Genomic DNA, 23,228 nt, shown 5'->3' with positions numbered 1-23,228 from the left:
AAGGTAATGCATCTGGTCATAGGAAGTGTTATAATGCAGATCAATTAGCACAGTGTCATTTTTTCAGACCTAGTATTGTGAATCAGGAAAAGGATAGAAACTATAACTGTGGAACTCAACTCTATTATAAAGCATAGATTAATAAAGATATTTGGCCCATCAGCAAAATATTGACTTTGAAATACTCCACACAGTCATAAATTAAGGCAATCTAACAGATTGTGAACAGAATTACCTAGTCGCTGGCTAATATTTTGTGCAAACAAAGGTGTCCTTTGCATAGTTTTGATTTTAGAATATGCCTTAATATTAGATTTCAAAGCATTTCTAATGTACCATAGGGATATATGAGCAGCTGCTAGCATTCAAAGTATGGTGAATTTGCATGCACCTTCTAATCACTTCTGGAAGGGAGGGGCACCTGTGTAAGAGCTCTGCTGACCATCTTACTGCAGCATCAGTAATATTGCAAAGCTGTAAGGTAACAAAAAGTCTGTTTGTACCTTACCAGGATTTTTATGAGTGATAATATTGTTAGTTGGCATTGGATGTGAACTGAACCATTCACTAAAATGGAAGAAATTGTGTCTTCTGTGCTTCTCACTGTGGGATCAAATCTGATGGGCGAAGGCAAATAATGGCCTGGAGCGTCCAAGGGTTAGGCGCCACAGAGAAATTGCAGAAGTTGAGATCACCCACAGTGCAGCATGTGGAGGTGCTAAAGATATGTGCAGCTTCCTACACGAGTGTGTGAGGAACTGTAAATCACTAGACAAAGCAATTACACAAAGGCACTAATTCCAGGAGTTATACAACAATGCAATTTACAGAAATAGGTATTGAAAAATCAACTGAGATCATGGATGCTATTGAGCTGTGCTGTAATGCTAATCTTGTTAATTTGAGCTTATAAAGTGTTAAGGTATGCAGGCAGATGACTTGGCCCTGGCCTGAGGTTTAGCTAAATGAGAAGACCCTGGGAAATGACTGGGCATGACATGAAAAATTGCTGGAGGTAGCGGGTAACAAAGTGAGGTGCTGCAAAAGGTGCAGACAGTGCTGTGAGGGATGGCTCTACCATGCAGGGCTAATTTTAGTCCTGTAAGATTAGACGTCCTCTCTTGTTCAAGGCAGGAGCTTATGCCTTCTGGGAGAAAGTCCATCCTCACATATAACTAAATAAAACTGGTAGAATGTCACTAGGCAGAAGAGCCCTGCTAGCACTACCTACACTGACCCTCCTCCTCTTCAAACCGTGGTGATGGTCTCCAAAATGCTACCATGCTGTTGCCATTGAATAAAAGCTGGCTGGTGTCTGGGACAGTGCTATCTGACATGGGCCAAAGTTATACTAGGGAGTGGTAAGAGTGTTGTGGACAAGTGCTTCAGGTAGTGTCATGACCCAGGTAGTCTAGGCACATGGGTTACTGCTGGCTTTGGAGGACTCCTAGGAAGATCAATTGTGGCTTCCATGAGGTAATTATCCTATCTGCAGCCTTTTTAATCTAGGGTAAAATTGTCACCAGCTTTTTGGGCTTTGACAGAAAAGAATGAGCCCTGTCATTCATCCAGAGGTCAATCTGGAGATTTTACAGTCTTCATATTTCAGTGCAAACGAGGAATAAACTAGGATAGGACCCTGACTTTGCCTTCTAGGCATATGAGAAGAGCGTGGGACAGATGGTGTATCATTTCATTACTCCCATTCATGAAGTGTGGGCACAGCAGAATCTTGGGAGAAAATGTACAGTGTTGCCAAATAAGAGAAGAATCAGCCGCTGCTTTCTCTACAATCTACTCCTGAGGCAGCATTGCTGCAAGTTAACTGCATGTGATGGCTTGTAGAAAAGCTCCAAGCCTGCCAAACAGAAATGCTGAATGAGACCTTTCAGTAAAGCTGTTATGGTTGTGGATCTGATGGAGAGAGATCTTCAAGTATGAAATGGTGAATTGGGAAGTGCTTTAAAGTATAGGCTGATGATGTAGAAAACTCGGACCATCTATGGAGTGAAATGAGAATGGCCTAAAGGGACATCTCAAAATGTTAAACTGACCTCGCTGATATACAGTGGCCTTCAGTGAGAACTGAAAATAATGATGCATCATGTTGTTACTGAAACCAAGGTGGCACTTCAAATACATATAAAATATGTGCAATGGAAAATGTAGTCATTAATGAGAATAAAATAAAAACACAGTTTGAAGCAAGAAGTTAAAGTAGTGAGTGGCAACATAAGCTGGGTGAGATATGGTCTCTCTCTAATGTATTTCTTATACTTGTTTGAGTCTATCAATCCAAAATGGTTTGAACAGGTTTCCAGCTGAACATCACTTAATTTTTCCCTGGGGATGAAACCTCTGCTTTTGGCTATTCTGACTCATTTGATTCTATGCAATACATTTTAGAGTCACTGTTGGGCAAAGGAGGATGAAGAGCAACATATCACTTTTTTTTTTTTTTTTCCTTGCAAGGATGGAAATAGTTGGTGAAGATCTTATGGCTTTTTGAAAAAATATTATCAAAAGTGTAATGACAAATAATGCCACTATATTCTGCATATTCTCAATAGGAAGAGCCCTGCCATTGAAATGGCCCGACTGAATGACACTGGGTGTGCTGGACACAGAAAAAAACATGGCAAAATATAGGTGTGTAGGTGTTTCTGTCTGTGTGTGCATCCAAATAAAACTACCCTCTAACAGGGAAAATTCCATGTGATTAATGCCCACTCACGTCTATGCCAAGTCACTTGTTTCTTACGGGGCTTAATGTTTTGCTTAGATCACTGCTTGAAAACACCCAGGACTGATGGTCTCAGGGAGCACTGGCCGAGGGGAATCGCATATTACGGAAAGTCAACAGCAGGGAAAAGCACCAGGAGCAGGAAGGGCTGCAGGTGGGGGATCCACCTCTCTCTCTCTGAAAAGGCCATCAGATAGATAAAGAACTGCTTTCAGAACAATGAGCTGTCAGGAAAGCACCGTGGTCTAGCAATAATTACTGACTGTTGTCCACACAGACAACTGAGAGCTGTGACAAGTTGTGACAGTACTTTAGGCTGTCAGATACACAAGCTGTGTCCTCTAATCTCCCGCCTGAGACTTCGTGTGTGAGAGACTCTCTGTGATCTAACGTGACTCTCTGTGAGACTCCCTCTGTCTCTGTCCAGTAGTTGCGTGAACAAAGGTTTGGGGTTACTTTTAGTTAGCACTGTTCTCTTTACATTCAATTAAAGTGGAATAAGAAGTACAGAATGGAAATAGCAACTGGTATGTTGGAGGGTCTGGTCACTCTTTTGAAGGCTTCAGATCTACAAAGGATCATTATTTTTACATGCAGTTCTCCTAGTCACACCTCTATGTAAGATTTTTCTGAGTTAAATTTGTGGTTTAGGGAAAATATATTCTGTTCCTGAGTGTATTTTTATTTAGTTTTGTAAAGAAGGCTTGTACTTCTAGAAGACAGGTTAATAGAAATGAAATCAATTATGTAGTCTCCGGGACTTTGGTCTGAGTAATGAGTTCAGGATTTTGCAGTAACAGTAGTAAGGGTGAATATATCATAAAATGGTTTATTTAAACTCCCCCTTAAACACTAGAGTGCTCTGACCCATTCAGTAATGAAAGAATAAATAGAATAAACATTATTTAATCCTAATCACTTCATTGTTGCTGCAATACCTTAGAAACCTATTTATGACAGAGACTGTCATTTAGGCAACATTAAATAAATTATAAATAAAAAAGCCCCAGGGCACTGCTTCACTCCCAAAGTAAGCTTTTGTCTCCTGGGAGCAATTGACACCAGCTGTCTTCATGACCCTGTGAGCCCAGGCAGGAGCAAACAGTGGTACATTCCCTTTGCGAGCCTTTAGCTTTCCAGCCTGAACAACAAATGAAATTATGACACCACCATGAAATATTCAGAGATGTCGATTTCATGAACCAAAACTGGCAACTGGTAAACAAGCTACTCCTGGAATCTGCTAGACAATACACTTTTCTTTACTTCCTCACTGACATTCAGCAGTAAATCTGTCTTGATCACCTCTTGTTTGCCTACCCTTAATCCTACCCTCCAAGACATGAAGCAGCATAAACCCGGAGCATTCCTTACTCTCTCTAAAGAGGGAAAAAAAAAAAAATTTAGTCCCAAGTGATGTCTTAACCCTATTCTCAGCCCTGGAAATGTAAAGAGGAGGTAAGTTGGAGCAGCTTTCTTTCTTCCCACAAAATAACAGGCAACTTCTGCCCAAAATGACACCTGCCAAGCACTTATTTCACAGCATCACATTCTTGCAAAGCTTTTTCTGCATTTTCAACCTTAGCTGAATTTCCTTAAGCAAATCTGATCTAGGGCTGTCACCTCTCAGTGTAAATTTGTATCCGTCCTCAGTATTAGATGGCACTGCTGAGGCCAAAAGCTGCAGTACCTTGAATTTACTGCTGCAGTTTCACCTCTTGAACCTTTTCTTAGACTACCTAACATAGCTAATCTCAAACCCAACCCCAAGCCAATGTCTTCCTGTCCCTTAAACCAGGACTTTTCTCAGGCCACAGCTCCTTTCCTTTTGGTCTAGCTAAAAGCTTGAGACTTCTTCCTAATTCTGTACACTTCTTCAGAAAAAAACTGAGAAACTTTACCCATGTGCTAATTCTTTTCGAAGATAAGCTACAGTGCAATCTCAGGTAGATATAGAGCTATATTTCAATGATTTCTCACCAAATAAAATAGTTCTTTGACATCTAGACCTTCCTCCTCTGGGCTCGAGGAAAGTCTGTAACAGTCTGTAAAGAGTGTTGCACAGGCTGAACCAAACTGTTTCCTCATTGTCATTTTTCCTAAACCTAAACCCAATCCAAGACTACATTTTACCTTTGGGACTACCCTGTTACTGTCCTTGGGACCAAATGATGTCTTTTACTTCTTTAACTCTAGCAACATAGCAATATTAATTTTACCTTATGAACTCTGAACTTTCCTTTCTGAGTACGACTTGGCACATCGAGGACTTTCTGTCTAAGAAGTTCCTTGTGCTTAACCAACATCAGCTCTCTTCCAAATCATCACAGCTCTTTTGACATGAAACACTAAGATTCTTTGTAGAGCCTTTGCTTTTTTATCATGAATAACATATACAACCTCAAATCTAAGCAGTTGCTGTGGAAGACAGCTCCTCCTCTTAAATCAGCAGCTCATTTTCAGGCCCAGATAACACGCAGTCTCTTCCTCAGCCTTCAAATTATTGACATCCTGAAATAAACTCAGCCCTTGATCCTTTAGTTTTCTTGACTCTAACTCAAATCTTATCAGCAGCCATAAATGGAATCTGAGCCAGAGAAAATGCTCTTTCCAACTAGTAACCCTCAAAAGATATGGCAATAAATTCTCCTCTTGAATCTTAAATTTTTCTAATCCTGATCTAAATCTGAACCCTTATCTCAACCTGACATTGTAAAACTACTTATTTTAAAGCTTTCACTGCTAAAGAAAAATGCTTTTAAGTAGCATAATATTTGAATTCACTATCAAAGTAATTTTACAGGGCTTCCTATTGTGTACCAAATGAGTAGGAGAGAGACAGTTATGTTTTATCTTTGGTAGCTCCAATCATCTCTCATCTATTTTCTGGAAAGGTAGATTTTGTAATAACCTGATTAAGCAGAAATATTGTTGGCTATATTTGCTGGTATATTTCTCTTTTTCTGTCTTGATTTTTTTCTTTTTGGCAAGGTTCAGTTTTTACTTCAAAACATCATAAATTTAAGATAAACACAGTGCCAAACATTTATGGATTGTCATAAACAATACTTAAGGATGTTAAAGCCATATTCTGTTTCCTGTTCTGAATCTGTTTTGTCTCTGGTGCCACAATAATCTGTCTCACTCATATGCACAGTGGCACTGCTAATTGCCCTTAATTGAGACTAGTGATACCTAATCTGCTACAGTGATTTTCTGCTGAATTTTGATCATGTGTGTACTGATGAGGGAATCCAGACTCAGACATTATACCGACTTATTGCTGTTTGGACAGTCACAAACAATGCAGCATGAGAGACCTCCTCCCTTTATAGGCAATATTTCCAGGCTCACATAATTGTCAACAGTTATCTAAAGTTTTTAATATTCCCTTACTTCTTTCTGACTGCTGAAATGCAATGTGTGTGAATATAACGATGAGGAGGTAAATTAGTTTCTTTATGCGGAACTAGTTTTCCCCAACATTTGTGCTGGGTATTAAGAAGTAGAGGGATAATAAAAATATTTCTGCCGAGGAAAGTTGATCTTAGCAGAGTTTTACATCCTCCATATTTCCCAGGTGGGCATGTAAAGGAAGGAAAAGACAGCATAATAGATTTAATAGTTTCCACTAACCAACATTAAAGCCTTATAGAAACACAAGTAATTTCGGCCAAGTATGATTTGTATTGATACACCTAGGTTATGATGGGGGCAAATTCCTGTTGCCTTCAGTAGTCTTTGGTTTAAATACCAAGAGCGTTTCTGTTGATAGCAGACTCCTCTTTTCTCCTTCTATATGTTGGCTTCTCAGTGTGGATTTCAGTCATGTTAGGCTGCTGACTGCTCAGATGAGAGACTGTTTGCTGGTCCTCAGCTACAAACAGTAATTGGAGAAGTTTTCTGGCTTCAAAGATGATTCATAAATTAATTCACAAAATAGAAAGTTATCTCACCAGTGGGTTAAGCATTTGGGCTGACCTAAGCAGAGTATCAATCCCTCTGGCTTTAAATAACCTTTCTTTCTCTGACAGACATTAATGGCCTTTCAGATAGTGGCATGTAGTTTTCCCTGCCATTTACTTTCTGAGAAAGATCTCAAATTGTTCGCAGTTATTAAAACTCAATTCTGCTCTGCTCTGTTACAACTTAAAATTCTGCTCCATGCAGGGTAAAGACATATATATCATCAAGTCATAGCTCCATTAGAGAATTAGGTGGTAGAAAACCAGTGCTAAAAGTATATGGCTTTGGTTAATTGCTCATTTGTATTCCACCTTAGTGATGGAAGTTAAATTTTCTGCGGAAGGGTTAATACTTCTATCTGAGAACAAAACCAGAGACTGGGGGAGACAAGTCTTTCTGTATCTATAAAGGGCAAGGCAAGTAATTTATCTCATAGGCATGGCTCTGGATGCAATCTGAAATCAAAGATCTGGAGCCATTTTGGCAAATATAAATGGCACACAATAAGCAGGATATATTACGAGATATTGGTTTAGTGATGGTGTTGTTTTTTGTTTGTTGTGTGGGTGTTTATTTTTGTCAAAATTAGGTTGACGGTTGGACAAGATGATCTTTAAGCTCCCTTCCAACCTAGAAGATTCTGTGATATAGCATTAATAGGCTGCATTAAAAAATAACTTAAAAAAGACCAGTAAAACAAGATGCAGAGGGACTTAATGTCCTAAGGGATTCTCAGTGTTACAGAATTGAGAATTATAACTCTCGCCATCAGTTCTGAACGTGCATTGCTTGTCAGAGTTTGTCAGACTGCTCCTGGCTGTATCACTGATGCCCATGTGAAACCAGAGCAGTGGATAACAGCAGACTGCGTGAGGATTGCTAGTCTCTCGGTGACATCCCTGATACGAGCCCCAGGTAGGCTGCACACCTCTCGAGAGGGTGCATCAGGTTGGCAAATGGCTGCTCCCGCACCTCTCAGAAGACAGTCACCTCCTACTACCAATCATTGTTTTTTCTTAATTGGACTGGTTGTTATATGGGGACCAGATTAGGTTGCCTCTCCTCCTGTGACTCCTCTTTCCTCTTCACGCTGCAGAGCTGTGAAGCAGTTCTGCAGGGGCACCTGAGACTTTCCTCAAAGTCTCTTCCCTCTGCTGGTTCTTGCCACTGCAAGCTTTAATTCTTCTGTGCTATTTGCATTATTTTATTGAAATACAGTATTCTGCATGAAATATAAATTGTGTGTTTTAAAGAACCAGTCATGCAGAAAAGGCAACAATGATGTTAGTGGGATTTATATGGTTAAAGGAGATCACCTAACATTTTACATTAATCACTTCTGTTCAGCAGACAGGCTTCTGGCATTTGATTGCTTAAACTCATTATGTTGGGTCCCTGCATGCACGGTGCCTTGGAGAGCTTTTTTTTTTATGAGGTTGGATTAAATTCAATGGCTTTGCTACTGTTAATCCGAAAAAGTTTCTCCTGCTCCTTCTTCGTACTTATAACAAGCCATGGCAGGAAGGAGAACAGGAGGTCGATGTCTTTATCACACTGATGCTAACATGTGGTTTTGACACTTGGCAGGTGATAGCCAACACTTTAAATCAATCCAGCTTTTTTGGATTCTTGCTCGCTGTATTGTCTAAATGCAAGGCTGAGCTCTCTGCCACATTAGCACGGACCCTTCCCTTTTCTTATGCCTTTTATATTTCTTATCTGGATGTGTACGCAGCTAAAGGCTTTACAGATAGGAAATATGAGGCCAGTAAGGTGGAGGTGTTTTTAAAATGCTTTTTCAGTTTTGCAGATGCAACCGTATAGTGCAGCCACATTCTAGTGGCTACATTTTGTCTTATAGGTAAATGCTGTACAAGTGACATAAATATGAAAAAGTGATTGTTAGGTTGTGGTGCATCAATTCATTTGACCAGAAGGCTTTGGAAAGGGAATTGCACTGCCTACTCATCAAAAATGTACTCTTTCTTTGCTGGAGCCTAGAATCAGACAAGACCCTTAAAGAGCTTGTAATAAATGCAGCTCAGACCTCCAGAGACTCATTCCTGCCCAGGAGTTTGAAAATAACTACCTTCAGCTGAATTAAAAGTTTCTCGAAATACATCACAACATTCCAAAATACCGAGCTATTTCAGATATGCTTCTAGATTTACATGGCCCTGAGTAACTCTTGCTGTCCAAAGGGGTTTTTAAGTTTATACTAGGCTAATAATTTCAGCCTCAGAGTCATTAAAATATTAGCAGTATTTTTTCTATAGAAAAGGAAATGCAGAGGTCCATCCTACTGAAATTTTTGCTGTGGGAAAGGTATGGGTACCTGGCTAGCAAGCATATGCTTTATAATGTTGTTAATAAACAGGTACAGTTCTGTCAGTGCAAACCAGACACAGGAGAGACACAGCAGCAGCCTGATGGGAGCCTTCAGAAATAAGAGTCCATTGTTACTGTTACCCAACTCTATGTTTTCCCCCTTTCAAAGAGCTTCATGTAATCAAATTACATTGAAAATGAGTGAAAATTGGGCAGGTAGTTTCACAACTCCAAGAAACCAAGGGCTTGCACTTCACAGGATGCAGCAGAGAACCATGTGAGCATTACGTCTAGTGTTTGAAGTTCTGCAGTTCAAACATGAAAACATTTTGTCTGAGCTCAGGGTCCCAAATTTTATTTTATTTGGACTTTATAGGGCAATCTTCTAAGTGAAAGGATCAGCTGCTAGGATCTGCAAAATACAATCTTATTCCATCACTGCACAACCTCCCTTTGCGTTTCCCCTTCTCATACTGAGTACGAGAAGGGGCTGTCAGACCAGGGGATGGGTGCAAGATGGGGAGGGACTGTTTATCAGGGTTTGTAATGATAGGGCTAGGGGTAATGGGTTTAGACTGAAAGAGGAAGGATGTAGATTAGATATCAGGAAGAAATTTTTCACTGTGAGGGTGGTGAGGCATGGGAACAGGTTGTCCAGAGAAGCTGTGGAGGCCCCATCCCTGGAGGTGTTCAAGTCTGGGTTGGATGGGGCTTTGAGCAACCTGGTCTGGTGGGAGGTGTCCCTGCCCATGGCGGGGGGGTTGGAACTAGATAATCTTTAAGGTGCCTTCCAACCCAAATCATTCTATGATACTATGATTGTATACCTTTTGGAGATGTACTCAGACAAACAACTTCTCTTATGTGTTTTCCCCTATTGTTTCATATACTTCTGGTTAACTGCAGGCCAACTGAGCCAGTGACACCCTGCCTCCTGCCACCCTGTCCTTGACCAGTAAGAGCAGCGTAGGGAGAATGCCACCCACATTATCCACATAAAGAATGATCCTCTCCAATCACAGTGCCATTGGAGAAGGGAAAGACAGCACAACTCTCAGCTGCATTCAAAAGGATTTTGAACAATTGGACCTGGACACCAGGTGTCCCTGGTAGTCCACTGTAGCTATGGCATCACTTATGATCTTGTGTTTGGTGTTGGTGATCGAGTGAGTTGCCATATAGGCAACACACACAGGGTTTCTGCTCAGAGGAGGCCCATTATTTGGTCTGGGCTTATTGTAGAAAAGCCAAGCTTCCCCTCAGCTCCTTCATCCAGTGACTGGAGCAGAGCTTACTACATATCAGTGCTACTTATTCCGCTCTCACAATGACAAGGCATTATCCCCAGAGGCTTAAATTATATTAAAGTACAGAGATTTCCACGGTTCAGGTCTGAAAAATGAAATTCAGGTGATCTGGCTTCATTTGAGGGGACAATATCAGGAGGAGTCCAATCATGACTTGAGCAGTGAGGTCAAGACTGTCAAAAAGTGCTAACACACTCTGCCAAAGGTAAGTTACGAAGGTGACATGAGAACAGTGAAACTAGTTACTGGTGTGCTAGGAAGCCTTTCTGCTGTGAAAATGATCTTGCCTCATTCTCACCAAACCTCTTCAAGTGCTGCCAGCAACAAGGGGTGTAACTCATTTTCAGTTTTGTACTCGGTGGTCCCTGGGGAAAGCCTAGCTACTAATAGTGTTCATATTGTGTTTTTCACACAGTAATGTTTAGGTGTTACGGGAAATTCTGTATTTATTACTCATAAATTGTAGTAAGAATAGGAAATTAGTATATATGGAGCACACTCAGAAACTGAAATAATGAAGTTCTCCTCTTCCGAATGATATTCGGTGTCAGACACAGCAACTCATTTTTGAGCCTCACAAATGATAGTAGGTTTGAAACCTGAGAAGAAACCATTTTGCTGATTCATTAAATCCACATCTGGATGCTGTGTGTTAACTTTGAAGAAAACTGTTGCACGATGTTCAAGAGCACATGCAGTGATCACAGCAATCACTGGTTCTTTATATCACATCGTTGACTCTAGTACAATTCAGTAATTTATTGCTGAAGCAAAAAGAACCAAGCCATGCTTCTAGATTAATGTCTGACCCAGTATTAAGAAGGCAACATTTTTTATTTTTTTTTTTTTATGGCAATTGCTTTTAGAATCATAAAGGAAAAGGAATGACATTAATTTGGAGGTACCAAGGCTGAAAGGTTCAAAAACCATTTAAAACATGAAACGTTATAAACAAAGTTCATTAGATTAATAAGACCAATATTAATGGATTCATTTTCCTCTGTGGCATTTGATGCCTGGTTGCACAGAAACAACAGTGAAGATTTATGCAGTGAGGGGCAATCCGACTTCTTTTCTGAAATTCTTATTATGAATTCCTAGTGATAATGACATGCTATGATATTCCTGTACTTTCTTTCCCCTTATTATCAAATAAGCATTCAGAAACAATACTTTAACAGCATATGCTGTACCACATATATATATGACATTCATACAATACATATATATTATATGTACATACTTTGTACATATCCCCCATCATTATGGGTCTACGGACCACAATCTGACAACCAGCTTGTGGTTAAATATAAATGGATTTAAATATAAATATGCGAAGACTGATATTATCAAGGAGGATAAGATTTTGGGTTATAACTCAAGCCATTATTTATTAGCAATTATACAAATAATAATTAATTCTTTTTTAAAAGCCCACACTGGAGGTTTCATCACCATTTATTTACAACAGCCCTTTATAAATCATTTATCTGGAAATTTCTCTCCCGTGTGTGGTGAAAACATTTCTGTAAAACTGTCTTAATGGAGTCTATGAATCAATGCACTGTAAGTGTCAGGGGTTGAATTGATGGCTTAAGAACAAAGAAGGCTTTTTTATAGGCAGGTGTCAAAAGCACTCACTGAATTAGAAACTTTAATCTATGGCAGTCAGTGATATTTATGTTCCAAAGAGATAGTTTGAAAGTTCTACCTTTTTCACTGCTATGGCTATGAAGTTGTCTCAGAACCTAAAAGAAGGGCCATAGGAATGAGAATTCTGCAGTCTAGAAGTAGAGAAGACTGAATGGATATATGGCCTCCCTTGGTCTTATCTGTAAACTTACTGATGGTGCATTCGATCTCCTCATCCAGGTTGTTGATAAAGATATTAAAGAGAACTGGCCTCAATACTGCACCCTGGGGAAAACTACTTGTGACCCATCACCAAGTGGATTGGACTCCATTCGCCACCACTCTCTGGGCCTGGCCTTCCAGGCAGTTTTTTTCCCGGCAAAGAGTACTCCTGTCCAAGCCATGGGGAGCCAGTTTCTCCAGGAGAATGCTGTAGGAAATGGAATTGAAGGCTTTACGAAAGTCCAGGTAAGCAACATCCATAGCCTTTCTCTCATCCACTAAGCAGGTCATCTTGTCCTAGAAGGTGGTCGGGTTTGTCAAGCAGGACCTGCCTTTCATGAACCCATTGTGACTGGGCCTGATCACCTGGTTGTCCTGCATGCGCCTCATGATGGCACTCAGGATCTGTTCTATAACCTTCGGTGGCACTGAGGTCAGACTGACAGGCTTGTAGTGCCCCTGATCCTCCTTCCAGCCCTTCTTATAGATGGATGTCACATTTGCTAACCTCCAGTCAACTGGGACCTCCCCAGTTTGCCAGGACTGCTGGTAAATGATAGAAAGTGGCTTGTTAAGCACTTCTGCCACCTCCCTCAGTACTCTTGGGTGGATCCAACCAGCCCCATAGACTTGTGTACACCTAAGTGCTGTAGCAGGTCCGTCACCATTTTCCCTTGGATTATGGGGACTTCATTATGCTCCCTGCCCCTATCTACTAGCTTAGGTGGCTTGGCACTCTGCGGAACAATTAGTCCTACTACTAAAGATTGAGGAAAAGAAGGCATTGAGTATCCTCAGCCTTTTCCTTATCCTTGGTCACCATGTTTCTGCCTCCATCTAATAAAGGATGGAGATTCTCCTTAGTCCTCCTTTTATTGCTCATGTGTGTATAGGAACTTTTTTTATTGTTGTTAACGCCAGAAGCCAGGTTAAGTTCTAGTTGGACTTTGGCCCTTCAAACTTACTCCCTACTTAGCCTCAAAACCTCTCTGTTGTCCACATGAGTGGCCTTCCCCTTCTTCCATAGATCCATAGATCCTCCTTTATTACCTAAGTTGTAACCATATCTCTCTGTTCAGCCAGGCCGGTCTTTTTCCCTAACGGCTCATTTTTTGGCACATGGGGATGGCCTCTCATGCCTTTAAGACTTCCTTCATGAAAAGCATCCAGCCTTCCTTTGCCCTTCAGGACTACCTCACAAGGGACTCCATCAACCAGACTTCTGAACAGACCCAAGTCTGCCCTCTGGAATTCCAAGGTAGCAGTTCTGCTCACCCCACTCCTTGCTTCTCATTTCACGACCCCTATGCCCAAGATGGCCTCTAACCATCACATCCCTCACAAGTCCTTCTCTGTTTGCAAGCAGCAGGTCCAGAAGGGCACCTTCCTTGTCAACTCCCTCACCAGGAGGATTACCCTCAGGAAAGTTACCCTCAACGCCTCCTAGACTGCACCCTCTCAGCTGTATTGTATTCTCAGCAGATATCTGGTAAGCTGAAGTCCCCAACAAGGACAAGGACTAGTGATCTTGAGACTTCTCCCAGCTGATTATCTAATATTTTATAATATTCAAATATACTCATGGTAAAATCCAAGACATAACGTTATTGGCGAAGATCACTCCTCTAAACTAAAATTCAGTTATTAAATAAAAGTGACTTCATAATCAGTTATTCTCATATCATGAGTTGCAGCCCCATTATCTCCTTTGAACAGCAAGGATTCGGTGAAATAAAAGGGACACCATTTTGGTGCTCACTTATTCATGGAGATGCTGCTCAGATTACGGACATAAATGAAAGCAGCTCTCAAACCACTCTGTGGCTCTGCAGATTTATTTTTTTATTGCAGTTGCAATGGTCTCTTAACTGTAGCTGCACTTTCCCATGAAGTTCAGTTTCACGTCACTCTCCGGCTGTAAGAGGCCTGTTAAATATAAGGAGTTGCTTAATATTGGTTTTCGAGGTTTTGGCTACTTCCTTTTCAAATTCCTTCCTAGCCTTGATAATTTCAGCAAACTTTTCATATGCCCTAGTTTACGCTCTTCAAACTGTCTTTATTAATTTTATTATTTCAGTTTTTGAAGTAGTTACAAAATATTAATCGATGAAATATTTCATCACTTGTTTTGCCATTAATTTAGCCTCACTTTCTTACTAAGATTGTGAAAAATTATGGAATTAAATATTATATATAATATATATAATGTAATATATTTCCATATTAATTATATGGAAAAATTATTTATGATGTATAAAAGAGAAATAACCTTTAACTTGCTACAAAACTGGGACTCTTTTTTTTCAGAAGAGTGCAGCATAATTAGCTGACTCGTGAATTAAGAGCTCAATGAAAATGAAGAGTGCCATGTATGCGTGCAAAAAGCTCTCTGAAGAGTTGTAAAAATCTATTGCCATTCAATGCCACTTGATCATGAAAACATTAGAGCAGTTAGATGCCTCTGAGTTGTACAAATATGCATACAGGCGTAATTTAACACACAGTATGTTTAATTCCTCAATAGCTTCTATTAATCCCCTATCATTAAAGGTACTTTCAAGTACGAAAGCAATAACGTTTCAGGAATCTATAAAGTTAGCAGTTGATGACTGTCTAGGAAAATATGCCTAGGACAGCCAAAATTACTCAAAACAGTCTCTTCTTCAGTCTGTGGGTACCTAACAGAGAGGAGAATGAGTCTGGGCTCCCGCAGAGCTGTAGGACATAACTCTGATGATTTTAATAAGCACAGAGTGTCAGATAGAAGGAAGGCCAAGAATTTTTTACGTTGGCTCAGGTTTCTCACATCCTGGGGACTGAAGGGTGAAAAGGAAATTCTTTAAGACCTTGTTAAGGACAAAACATGCAAACTTCTATAACCCAATTCTTCTGTATTTACCCTTCTTTTAGTCATTTCTGTCAAATCAAAAATAGTAAGATAAATAAGCATTATTTCAAAAGCTTCTTAAGAAGGTTTAACATTACACAGTCTGAAATAAAGGCTTACAATTAATCTATAGCGTCAGTTGCCTTAATTTTATTTTTTCAAGAAAGCAGGTATTTTCAAGCAATACTTTATCCTTGGTCATCTTTAACAGTTTGTTATTTCCATCTTTAGGACAGTTGTTTGGATCTATGAAGCCCAGGAAATGAAACAAGTTTGAAGTTGAAGGAAAAAAAAATCAGTAAGTATTTTTGAAGTATTTTTACTTCAGCTTTTTAGAAAGAACATGATATTTTCTCTTTACTATTTTTAACTCATTAATTAAAGCTGACACTTCCAAAACCAGTGTTAAATTTAACTGTGATTTAAGAACTCATCTGTTAATCTCATCTATTTTAAATTAAGGTGACTAAACACCAAACCAGCTGCTGCTTATAATGGAAAATGAAGTTTACAACCACGTATCACAGGCAAAATCTCATCCTTATGCAGAAATGTTCAGATTTGTTGATGTAAAAACCCTTTACCCTCAAAGCAAAATTTTTATATCAAACACCAAGAAATCTTTCTGTCAGCATCTGGGTTTTTGTTTTTTATGTTGTGTGCGATTCAGGTTTTTTTAAGTGTGATTGGGTGCTGGTTTTTTTAATTAAATAAGTATTTTCTACAAGGACACAAAAAATATGTCCACAGAAAATAATTATCCAGCTTTAGACTTGATTATATCATGGAGTAACAACAATCTACAGATACAGGATAATGGAACAAGCATATGGTGATTTTGCCTTTACTTTAGAGAAGTGTTACTGAGCTGGACTCAACACAACAAACTCCCAGCTTGTTCCACACAAATTTTTGAAAATGCAGTTTTCATTATGATCAATTAGTATTTGTACCATGACATATAATATTTTTAGGACTCAAAATATTTAGTTAGGATTTTCGCACAGTAGATATGTTTGACAAAAAATGGAAAGTCTTTGGGGTTTTTTTGTCCTATGGACATGCTTGAAGAAGGGTTGATAGAGGTTTTGAGGTTTTGTGGGTTTGTGTTGGGGTATTTTTGTGTTTTGTTTTGTTATTTTTGTGTGTTTGATCACCTGGGAGGTGATCAAAAGAAACTGGAATTGTTTTCAAGGTTAATAACCCTGTGAAATCTAATACATGGCAATGAAATTGGTATTTGCAGTGGTGCTCATTTTTGGGTAAGCTATAACTTCTATAAAGCTTCTTAGGAAATTAATTTTGTTGTAGTCCATGTCTAATTTTAGCAAACTTGAGAAAAAAAGAAAAATATTCCATCTGGTTTAAAGTCATGCTGGGTGAAAGCAAGAAATCATTTAAGTTGAAATTGTTATATAAGTACCTTTATGGTGAAAAAAACAAATAAAAAAAAATATGACAAAAATATCACTACTTAAAAACTGACTAGTTTGGTTTTTTTAATCAGCCTAGTTTCACATGCATACATTTAGACACAAACGTACGCAAGTTCTACATGGGGGGAAAAAAAAAAAAGGAATGCAAAAGACGGAGTTAGATACTTCTCACTAATTAAGTTTCCAATCAACAATGCAATTAGCACAAGTGCAGAGCTACCACTAGTACTGTTCTGAAAGTGTCCAGAGTCATACTGCAGTAGCTGACATGAGATGTGCCAAGCTGAAAGCCCTATGATAACACACTCCTACACCCCAGTGGTAAAAAGGTACACATCTCCAAGCAAATTTTTTATTCAATCAGAATAAGTAAACAAACAAGCAAAACACTCTGAGCAGATTCAGACCTGGGATTTTTCCTTAACTACTTCATCAAACCAAAGGGGATGTTTGCAAAAGCTCCAGTGTTTCTTTTTCAATACAGGGATGCCAATCAGAATAGAGGCTTATGCAGTGAAAAAGTACGTAAAACCCTTCATTGCAAAGTTCATCTTAAGATGAAAAAGGGTAAGTGCTCCACAGGGTTATAACAGTTCAGTTCCTATCATACTTAATGAGAGTGTCAGGGCTAAATGCCATCGCACCATTTTAGATGTCCTAGGGCCTAATTCAATTCCCACCAAAAAGAGTAGGGATCAGATCATTCAATTAACTTCAGTGGCCTCTGGATTGGACTTCAGATTCTACTCGGAATGAGATGTAGTTCTCCATTGAGAGACTGAGCACTTCCAACTCCTGTTGAGTTTGGCATCTTCTTACTGAAGCTGAATATCCAAAAAGAGAGTAGGAGAGCTTATCTTTTCTATACTTAAAATCGAAGTAGGGACTTATAAAGGAGCCTAGGAGATTTTATCACCTAACTGCAATAATTTCCTTTTAAATTCTTGAGTAAATTGTTTAAGCGAAAAAACCCACACCTTTTTTAAGATTCAAAACATTAAAGATTATTATAGACAGAACTCATAATACAACAGATATGGGTTTGTATTCAAATTTTGTCTTTTTTTTATGTAGCATGCCAGGAAAAATTAACTGAGAGGTTTTTTTCTATGGTAATAGTATTATGCAGGACAATAATAGTATAACTTAATTGTTACAATTAAAGTATGTTTTTCCATACATTTAATGCTTGCTTATAATCGTGTAGTTAGTCCTAAAAAGAACAGAATTCTGCTGTCATTTTCAGAGTATCAGGAAATACATATGTGATACACATTTCCAAAAGACAGCGGTACAGTAATTGACAGACATGATTATTGTGTCCTCTAGAAGCATTCAGAATGACAGATGATAATTTCCTCATAAATCATGTCTAGAACATGAAAAATGCAATGGAACCTCATTTTAATCTTATCATCTTATCAGTACTAATGGAGAAGGTAGAATTTCAGTCTACAATGTTTATCTGACTTACGTTCATGAAAGAATTTTCCAGAATTTGCATATCATGTGTGTATAAAAAAAAAAATCCTAATCAAGATAAGCAGCACTAAATATTTTTCTTCTACTATTTTGCTGTATTACTTTACTGATGATTGACAGGAGAGCAGAGCTGAAGCCTACTATTTCAGAACAACTTACCAAGATAGCAGTGGAGGGTTTTTTTTGTTCATCAGGAAGAGAGGAATAAAAGAAAAGAAGAGAACACTTCAGACTCGGAGAATCCAAGGTAACAATTCTGGATTTTCTCCACGCTTTCAAGCTGGACTGTTTTCATTATTTTTAATATAAAGGAAACTTTTTAATATTTGTGACTGAATCCATTGAATGCGAATAAGGCTAGTCTCTCCCACACTGCATTTTTATTCTGTGAAAAGCTCATAAATTCAAGTTCCAGTAACTTTTTTAAAACATCATTATCTTCTCTATTCCACATACATCCTCTGAGATTTTCTATTCATTACAGAATGTGGTGCCAAGTTGACTCCACAGTTCAGAAGTGTTTGATTTACACGTAACAGTTTGGGGTATCTTGGTGAAGAAGGCGAGACGTTTGAGTAGATGTTCTCCACTTTTGGTGGCACTAGGATTCAAGGGGTTTGTTCGGGGCCATGTTTGCCTTTCACACAGCAGATCTGGTACTCCAGGATGGCTTTACCAGATGCTTTTTTTCAGAAGGAAGGACCATGTCAAAATATATTATTCACTTCCAAAAATTCCACCGAAAATTTTAACATTCTTTCAGTGCCATGCATCTAGATATCTGGAACATTTGTATGGACAGTAATAAAGGTAATTTTAACCCAGAATAAATTATTATAATATCTATTGCAATCTTATAACGTAAGATTGATAACAGTTATGATGTTCTTTAGAGAGGAGTAACAAAATAAATAGAGGCCCAATAACGAGGGAAAATTTCTCTTTTCTTCCTCCCAAAAGATGGCCTGTGAGACACCAAGCAGTGAGAATCATTCAGCTGCCAAGAAGGATTTTACAGCTATTACAACCAGCTTCCCTGGCCCACAAGGAAGACACCATTGTTGGTGTAGCCCTGAGGCCAAGGAGAGACTATAACAACTATGTCAGTTTGAAGAGACATCCATTACATTAACATTAGTAACTACACTTTGTTTAACAGGGGCTCAAATTCCTCATTACTTTACAAACAATTCTTGTGGTCAATTTCAAACCCCTTGCAGATAAAAGAATGGAAAGTTTTATACTGCAGGAAAACTCTCTGACCAACATTCCCAAGAGTATGCCAAGTACTTTTGGGACTATGAAACTCTTCAAGGTAAACACGAGAGAATAATACATGGATTAATACCAAAATGTCCTTAGCAATTGAAGAGCTTCTATAAAGGAACTATTGATCCAACCTGCTCATACAGCATCTTTATTTAAAAATCATTGATTTCATGATGTTACATCACCGTTACCCAACAACCTAAAGAATAAGATGGAGTAACTGATAGTGTTATTCCCCTTACAAGGCAGATTATATCACTGTAATGTCCTCTGTCTTAAATGTGAGCTCCCTACAGAATGCATATCCTTGCAACTGTCCTATTGCTATTGGCAAATAAAATTATTTTGAGCATTATCACAGCTCGCATTTAGGCTGCAAAGTGACTACATTAATATGATATCTGACTACACTGAATTCTGGGGTCTTCTAAAAATCTAGCTGTAAATACTGTTTTGACTGTTGCTCGGTGATGAGCTGTCTTCTAGGGATTTAATAGGAACTAAAATCAGTTGAAAGTAGGAACTGGTTCTGGGCACTGAATAGGTGATAAAATTCTCACAAATTACGTTACATCTAAAATTCCCATACAAGCTAAAAATATTTCTAATTACTGGAATAAGTTATTTGACTGATGCTTTTTCCTAGTCGATTTGCTTTCTGTCATTACAGAGTTAACTCTGAGTCAGGAGAAACTCAAGCAATCTGCAGATATGAAAGACTTAACTCACACAGGTGCAACTATAAATGGCGGGTATAAAGCACAAAAGATATTACTGCAGGCTACAAGACTGTGGAATAAACTTGCCATCTTGTTTTCCTAGGAGAGGAATAAATGCATGAAGACAAGCGCCTTCAAGTCATTAAATCATATGACAGTTTCATTCCCTTTTTTCTCTTCTCCCCTCAGCAGTAATAGCTGCTACTTGCATTTGTGATATCCCTAAAAAATTCAGAGGGTTAAAAACATTTACCTCCCCAGAGCACTGCTGCTGAGGAACACTACCTCCTCTCCTCCAACACCTTCCTCTGTCAGCACCTTCAATGTTGAACACCCCATTTGTCTCCAAGTTATAGCATTGGAGAAAGTAAAGAAAAGTTTTTAAATATGAATTACAACTTTTTCCATTGTTTCTGCAAACCCTAAGTTGGTTGATTTTTAGATATGCTGCAAGAAAAAGCTATTCATAAGGATTTCTGTATGGATCACAAGATTGTTCTTAGGGGTCTGCTGGGGTCTGTAGGGGTTCTTAGGGGTCAGCAGGGGCCTGCAGGGAGTTGCAGGAAATAAACTGGGTTTAAAACTGGCTTCTGTGTTGTTGCTTTGTGAGCTCAAAGGGGAGGGAGGAGGAGCAGGAGCGCGGGAAGGGGCGGGAGCCAGAAAGGGGCCAGTGAGGGAGAAAGGGCACGAGTCCCCAGGAATGAACCCCAGCGCCAAAGGGCACCAATGGCTGCAACTGGCCAGGAAAGAGCAGGAATTACCACGAATTCCTGCGACAGAGCGTGAAAGAGCGCGTATCACTGCAAGTGACAGGAGTGAAGATCACCATGAATTCGTAGACGCGAATTAGTGCGAATTACCGCAAAAGAGCAAGAAAGAGCACGACTCAGCACGAATTAATGGCAAAGACGCACATTAACACCAAAAAGCGCCAGAGAAAGCGAGAGAAAGAAGACTGTGAAAGCCGGCGGGGGGGGGGGTGGGGGGGACCAAGAAAAAGAAGGTCCAGAATCCAGCTCAATTTAACACTGGTTTTGGACAGACTTGTTCTACAATGGTACTACTGCACCTCCCCAGCCGTAAGGAAAAGGATTTAAAAAGGAAAAAAAAAAAAGGGGGGGGGGGGGGGGGGGGGGGGGGGGGGGACACACACGACCCTCTGTGTATCAGCACAAAGCATCTAACTAGGAGACAACCCCCAGAGACCAGTAGAGAAAATCCCAAGGCAGAGCCCAGGGGGACAGACTCTTGCTGGCACGGGGCGGGATGTGTACGGCCATGCTCTTGCCCCACTCGCTGTCCTGGGGTTTCGGGGGGGAGGCTGTGAGCAGCTCTGCTGCCCAGTCCTGTGCCCGAGCCCCATCTCACCTCGAAGCCTCTTCAGCCGCTTCTCCTTCTTCTTCTTGCGGATGATGAAGAGGAGGGCCACTCCCAGCATGGCCAGGAGCACAGGGCAGGCGATGGTGAAGAGCTGGAGCATGGGGCAGGCGATGGATGGTGAAGAGCTTCTTCATGTCATCGCCCTCCCCTCGGGTGGACTCGATGCGGGGGACAGTGCCTAGGGCTGTTGCAGGCCTTCATGCGGAGCTCGTACCAGGTGGCCTCCCGCAGCTCCCTCAGGAAGACCTCGCTGGAGCTGTTGGTGCGGAGGCTCTGCCAGACCCAGTTGCCCTTGGGCCGGTACTCCAGGACGATGGCGGTGATGGGGCAGCCCCCGCTGCTCCAGCCCTGCTGGTCCTTGCTGAAGGAGGGCTCTGCGGGAGAGGAGCCGTCAGGGGGGGTTGTGGCAGGGAGGGACCACCCTAAGCAGGGCAGGGACGCCATGGGGCAGGCTCACCTCTGCCGTGGGTCTTGGCTTCCATGATCTCGCTGACACGGCTGGCCCTCACGCTGGTCTTGGCCACCGGCTTCACCTTGGACAAGGTGCCGCGCTTGAGGCTCTCCACCTTGAAGGAGCACTCCGAGGAGCTGAGGAACACATCCTTCCGCTCCTCGCTGTTGTGCACCGAGTACCGAGCCCTCCTGCCACCTCGGAAGCATCACCCTTCACCTGGAGAGTGCCAGAGAGGGAGAAACTGAGGCACCGAGCAGACGCCTAAGAACACCCGCAGACCCCTGCAGGCCCCTAAGATACCCTAGAGGGCCCTACAGACCCCTAAGACCCCCAGTGGACCCCTACACACCCTCACCCCAGATGCCTGTGGAGTCCTAAGGGATCCCCCAGACCCCGATGGACACACACCCCCGCCCCAAGGGCTCTGGGGCTCTCCACTAATTCCAGAGGGAGAGAATTGACCCCGAGTCCCATTTTCCAGGGGAACAAGATCTCCAGGTGCCCCCTCCAGCCAGGGCTTGGGCCAGGTCTCCAGCCATCCCCCCCCCAGGTCCAGGTGCCACTCATCCCCACTGATGGGGTGATGGCCACCATGGTCACCATGGCCCCAGCAGGAGCCAGGGAGAGGGGGAAGAGGAGGGAAAAGCAGGGAGAGCCCCCGGGGGAAGAGGGAAATTCCAAGTGGTGGGGAGCGGGGCAGGGAGAGGGATAGAAAGGGCAGCGAGAGGGGGGGCAGCGACTCACGGCAGCTCCTGGTGCAGGCAGGAGACCTTCGCTGCCCAGAGGCTTCTCTCTCTGCCCCTTCCCAGCCAGAGACCCTTGGCACAGCCCTGCCCCAGCCCCACTGCCTGCTCCTCAGCCTGCCCCAGCTCCCCCCGCAGCCTCTTTTAAACACCCCTAAAGACCCCTCCAGACCCCTAAGCACCCCTACAGACCCCTAAACACAGCTAACCACACTTAGCACCCCTACAGACCCCTAAGAACCCCTCCAGACCCCTGCAACTTCCTGCAGCCCCCTTCAGACCACAGCAGACCCCTGAGTGCACCTATAGCCCCCTGCAGCGCCATGCAGAGCTGTGCAGACCCCTACAGGAGACCCCTAGAGACCCCTACGGATCCCTACAAACCCCTGCAGCTCCTTGAAGGACCGGCCCCATTGTACAAAGACAAAGCCCTGCAGACAGTCGTCTGCCGAGTCTGCCTTGCTGTCCTCGGAGCAGCCTCGCAGATGCCTGAGGCAAAGGTCCAACGGGACCCACCCTGGAAATCCCGAGGATGGAAAATCACAACTCACACCATCAGCCACAAGCAATGAAGCTGGCGTTACAGATAAAGACTCTCAAGGATTTGCAAAAATGTGAAGTGTGCTCACCTGATTCGTGTCAATACCTTTAACCCTTCTG

At 41.3% G+C, this 23,228-nt stretch overlaps 1 protein-coding gene and 1 long non-coding RNA gene across 2 annotated transcripts; one reads left to right on the top strand and one right to left on the bottom strand.

Moving 5' to 3' along the window:
- The first annotated feature begins 11,789 nt into the window (after positions 1 to 11,789).
- Positions 11,790 to 18,176, top strand: LOC106891572. Its single transcript, XR_001412723.1, has 5 exons — positions 11,790 to 12,444; positions 13,278 to 13,456; positions 13,565 to 13,687; positions 15,317 to 15,383; positions 18,124 to 18,176. It is a non-coding gene; the product is annotated as an uncharacterized LOC106891572 (long non-coding RNA).
- Positions 18,177 to 21,506: 3,330 nt separating this feature from the next.
- LOC106890803 (Down syndrome cell adhesion molecule-like protein 1 homolog) lies at positions 21,507 to 22,428 on the bottom strand. The gene is made up of 3 exons (XM_014946843.1): positions 22,181 to 22,428; positions 21,829 to 22,013; positions 21,507 to 21,745 (listed from the first exon to the last, which is right to left on the bottom strand). The coding sequence occupies exons 1-3, from the start codon at positions 22,426 to 22,428 to the stop codon at positions 21,507 to 21,509; spliced, it is 672 nt and encodes a 223-aa protein (XP_014802329.1).
- Between the last annotated feature and the right edge of the window lie 800 nt (positions 22,429 to 23,228).

This window comes from Calidris pugnax, unplaced genomic scaffold, assembly GCF_001431845.1.
Source record: "Calidris pugnax isolate Ruff unplaced genomic scaffold, ASM143184v1 scaffold30, whole genome shotgun sequence".
Lineage (NCBI taxonomy): Eukaryota > Metazoa > Chordata > Aves > Charadriiformes > Scolopacidae > Calidris > Calidris pugnax.
Note: the sequence above shows the minus strand (reverse complement) of the source record. Positions and strands in the feature narration are given on the sequence as shown.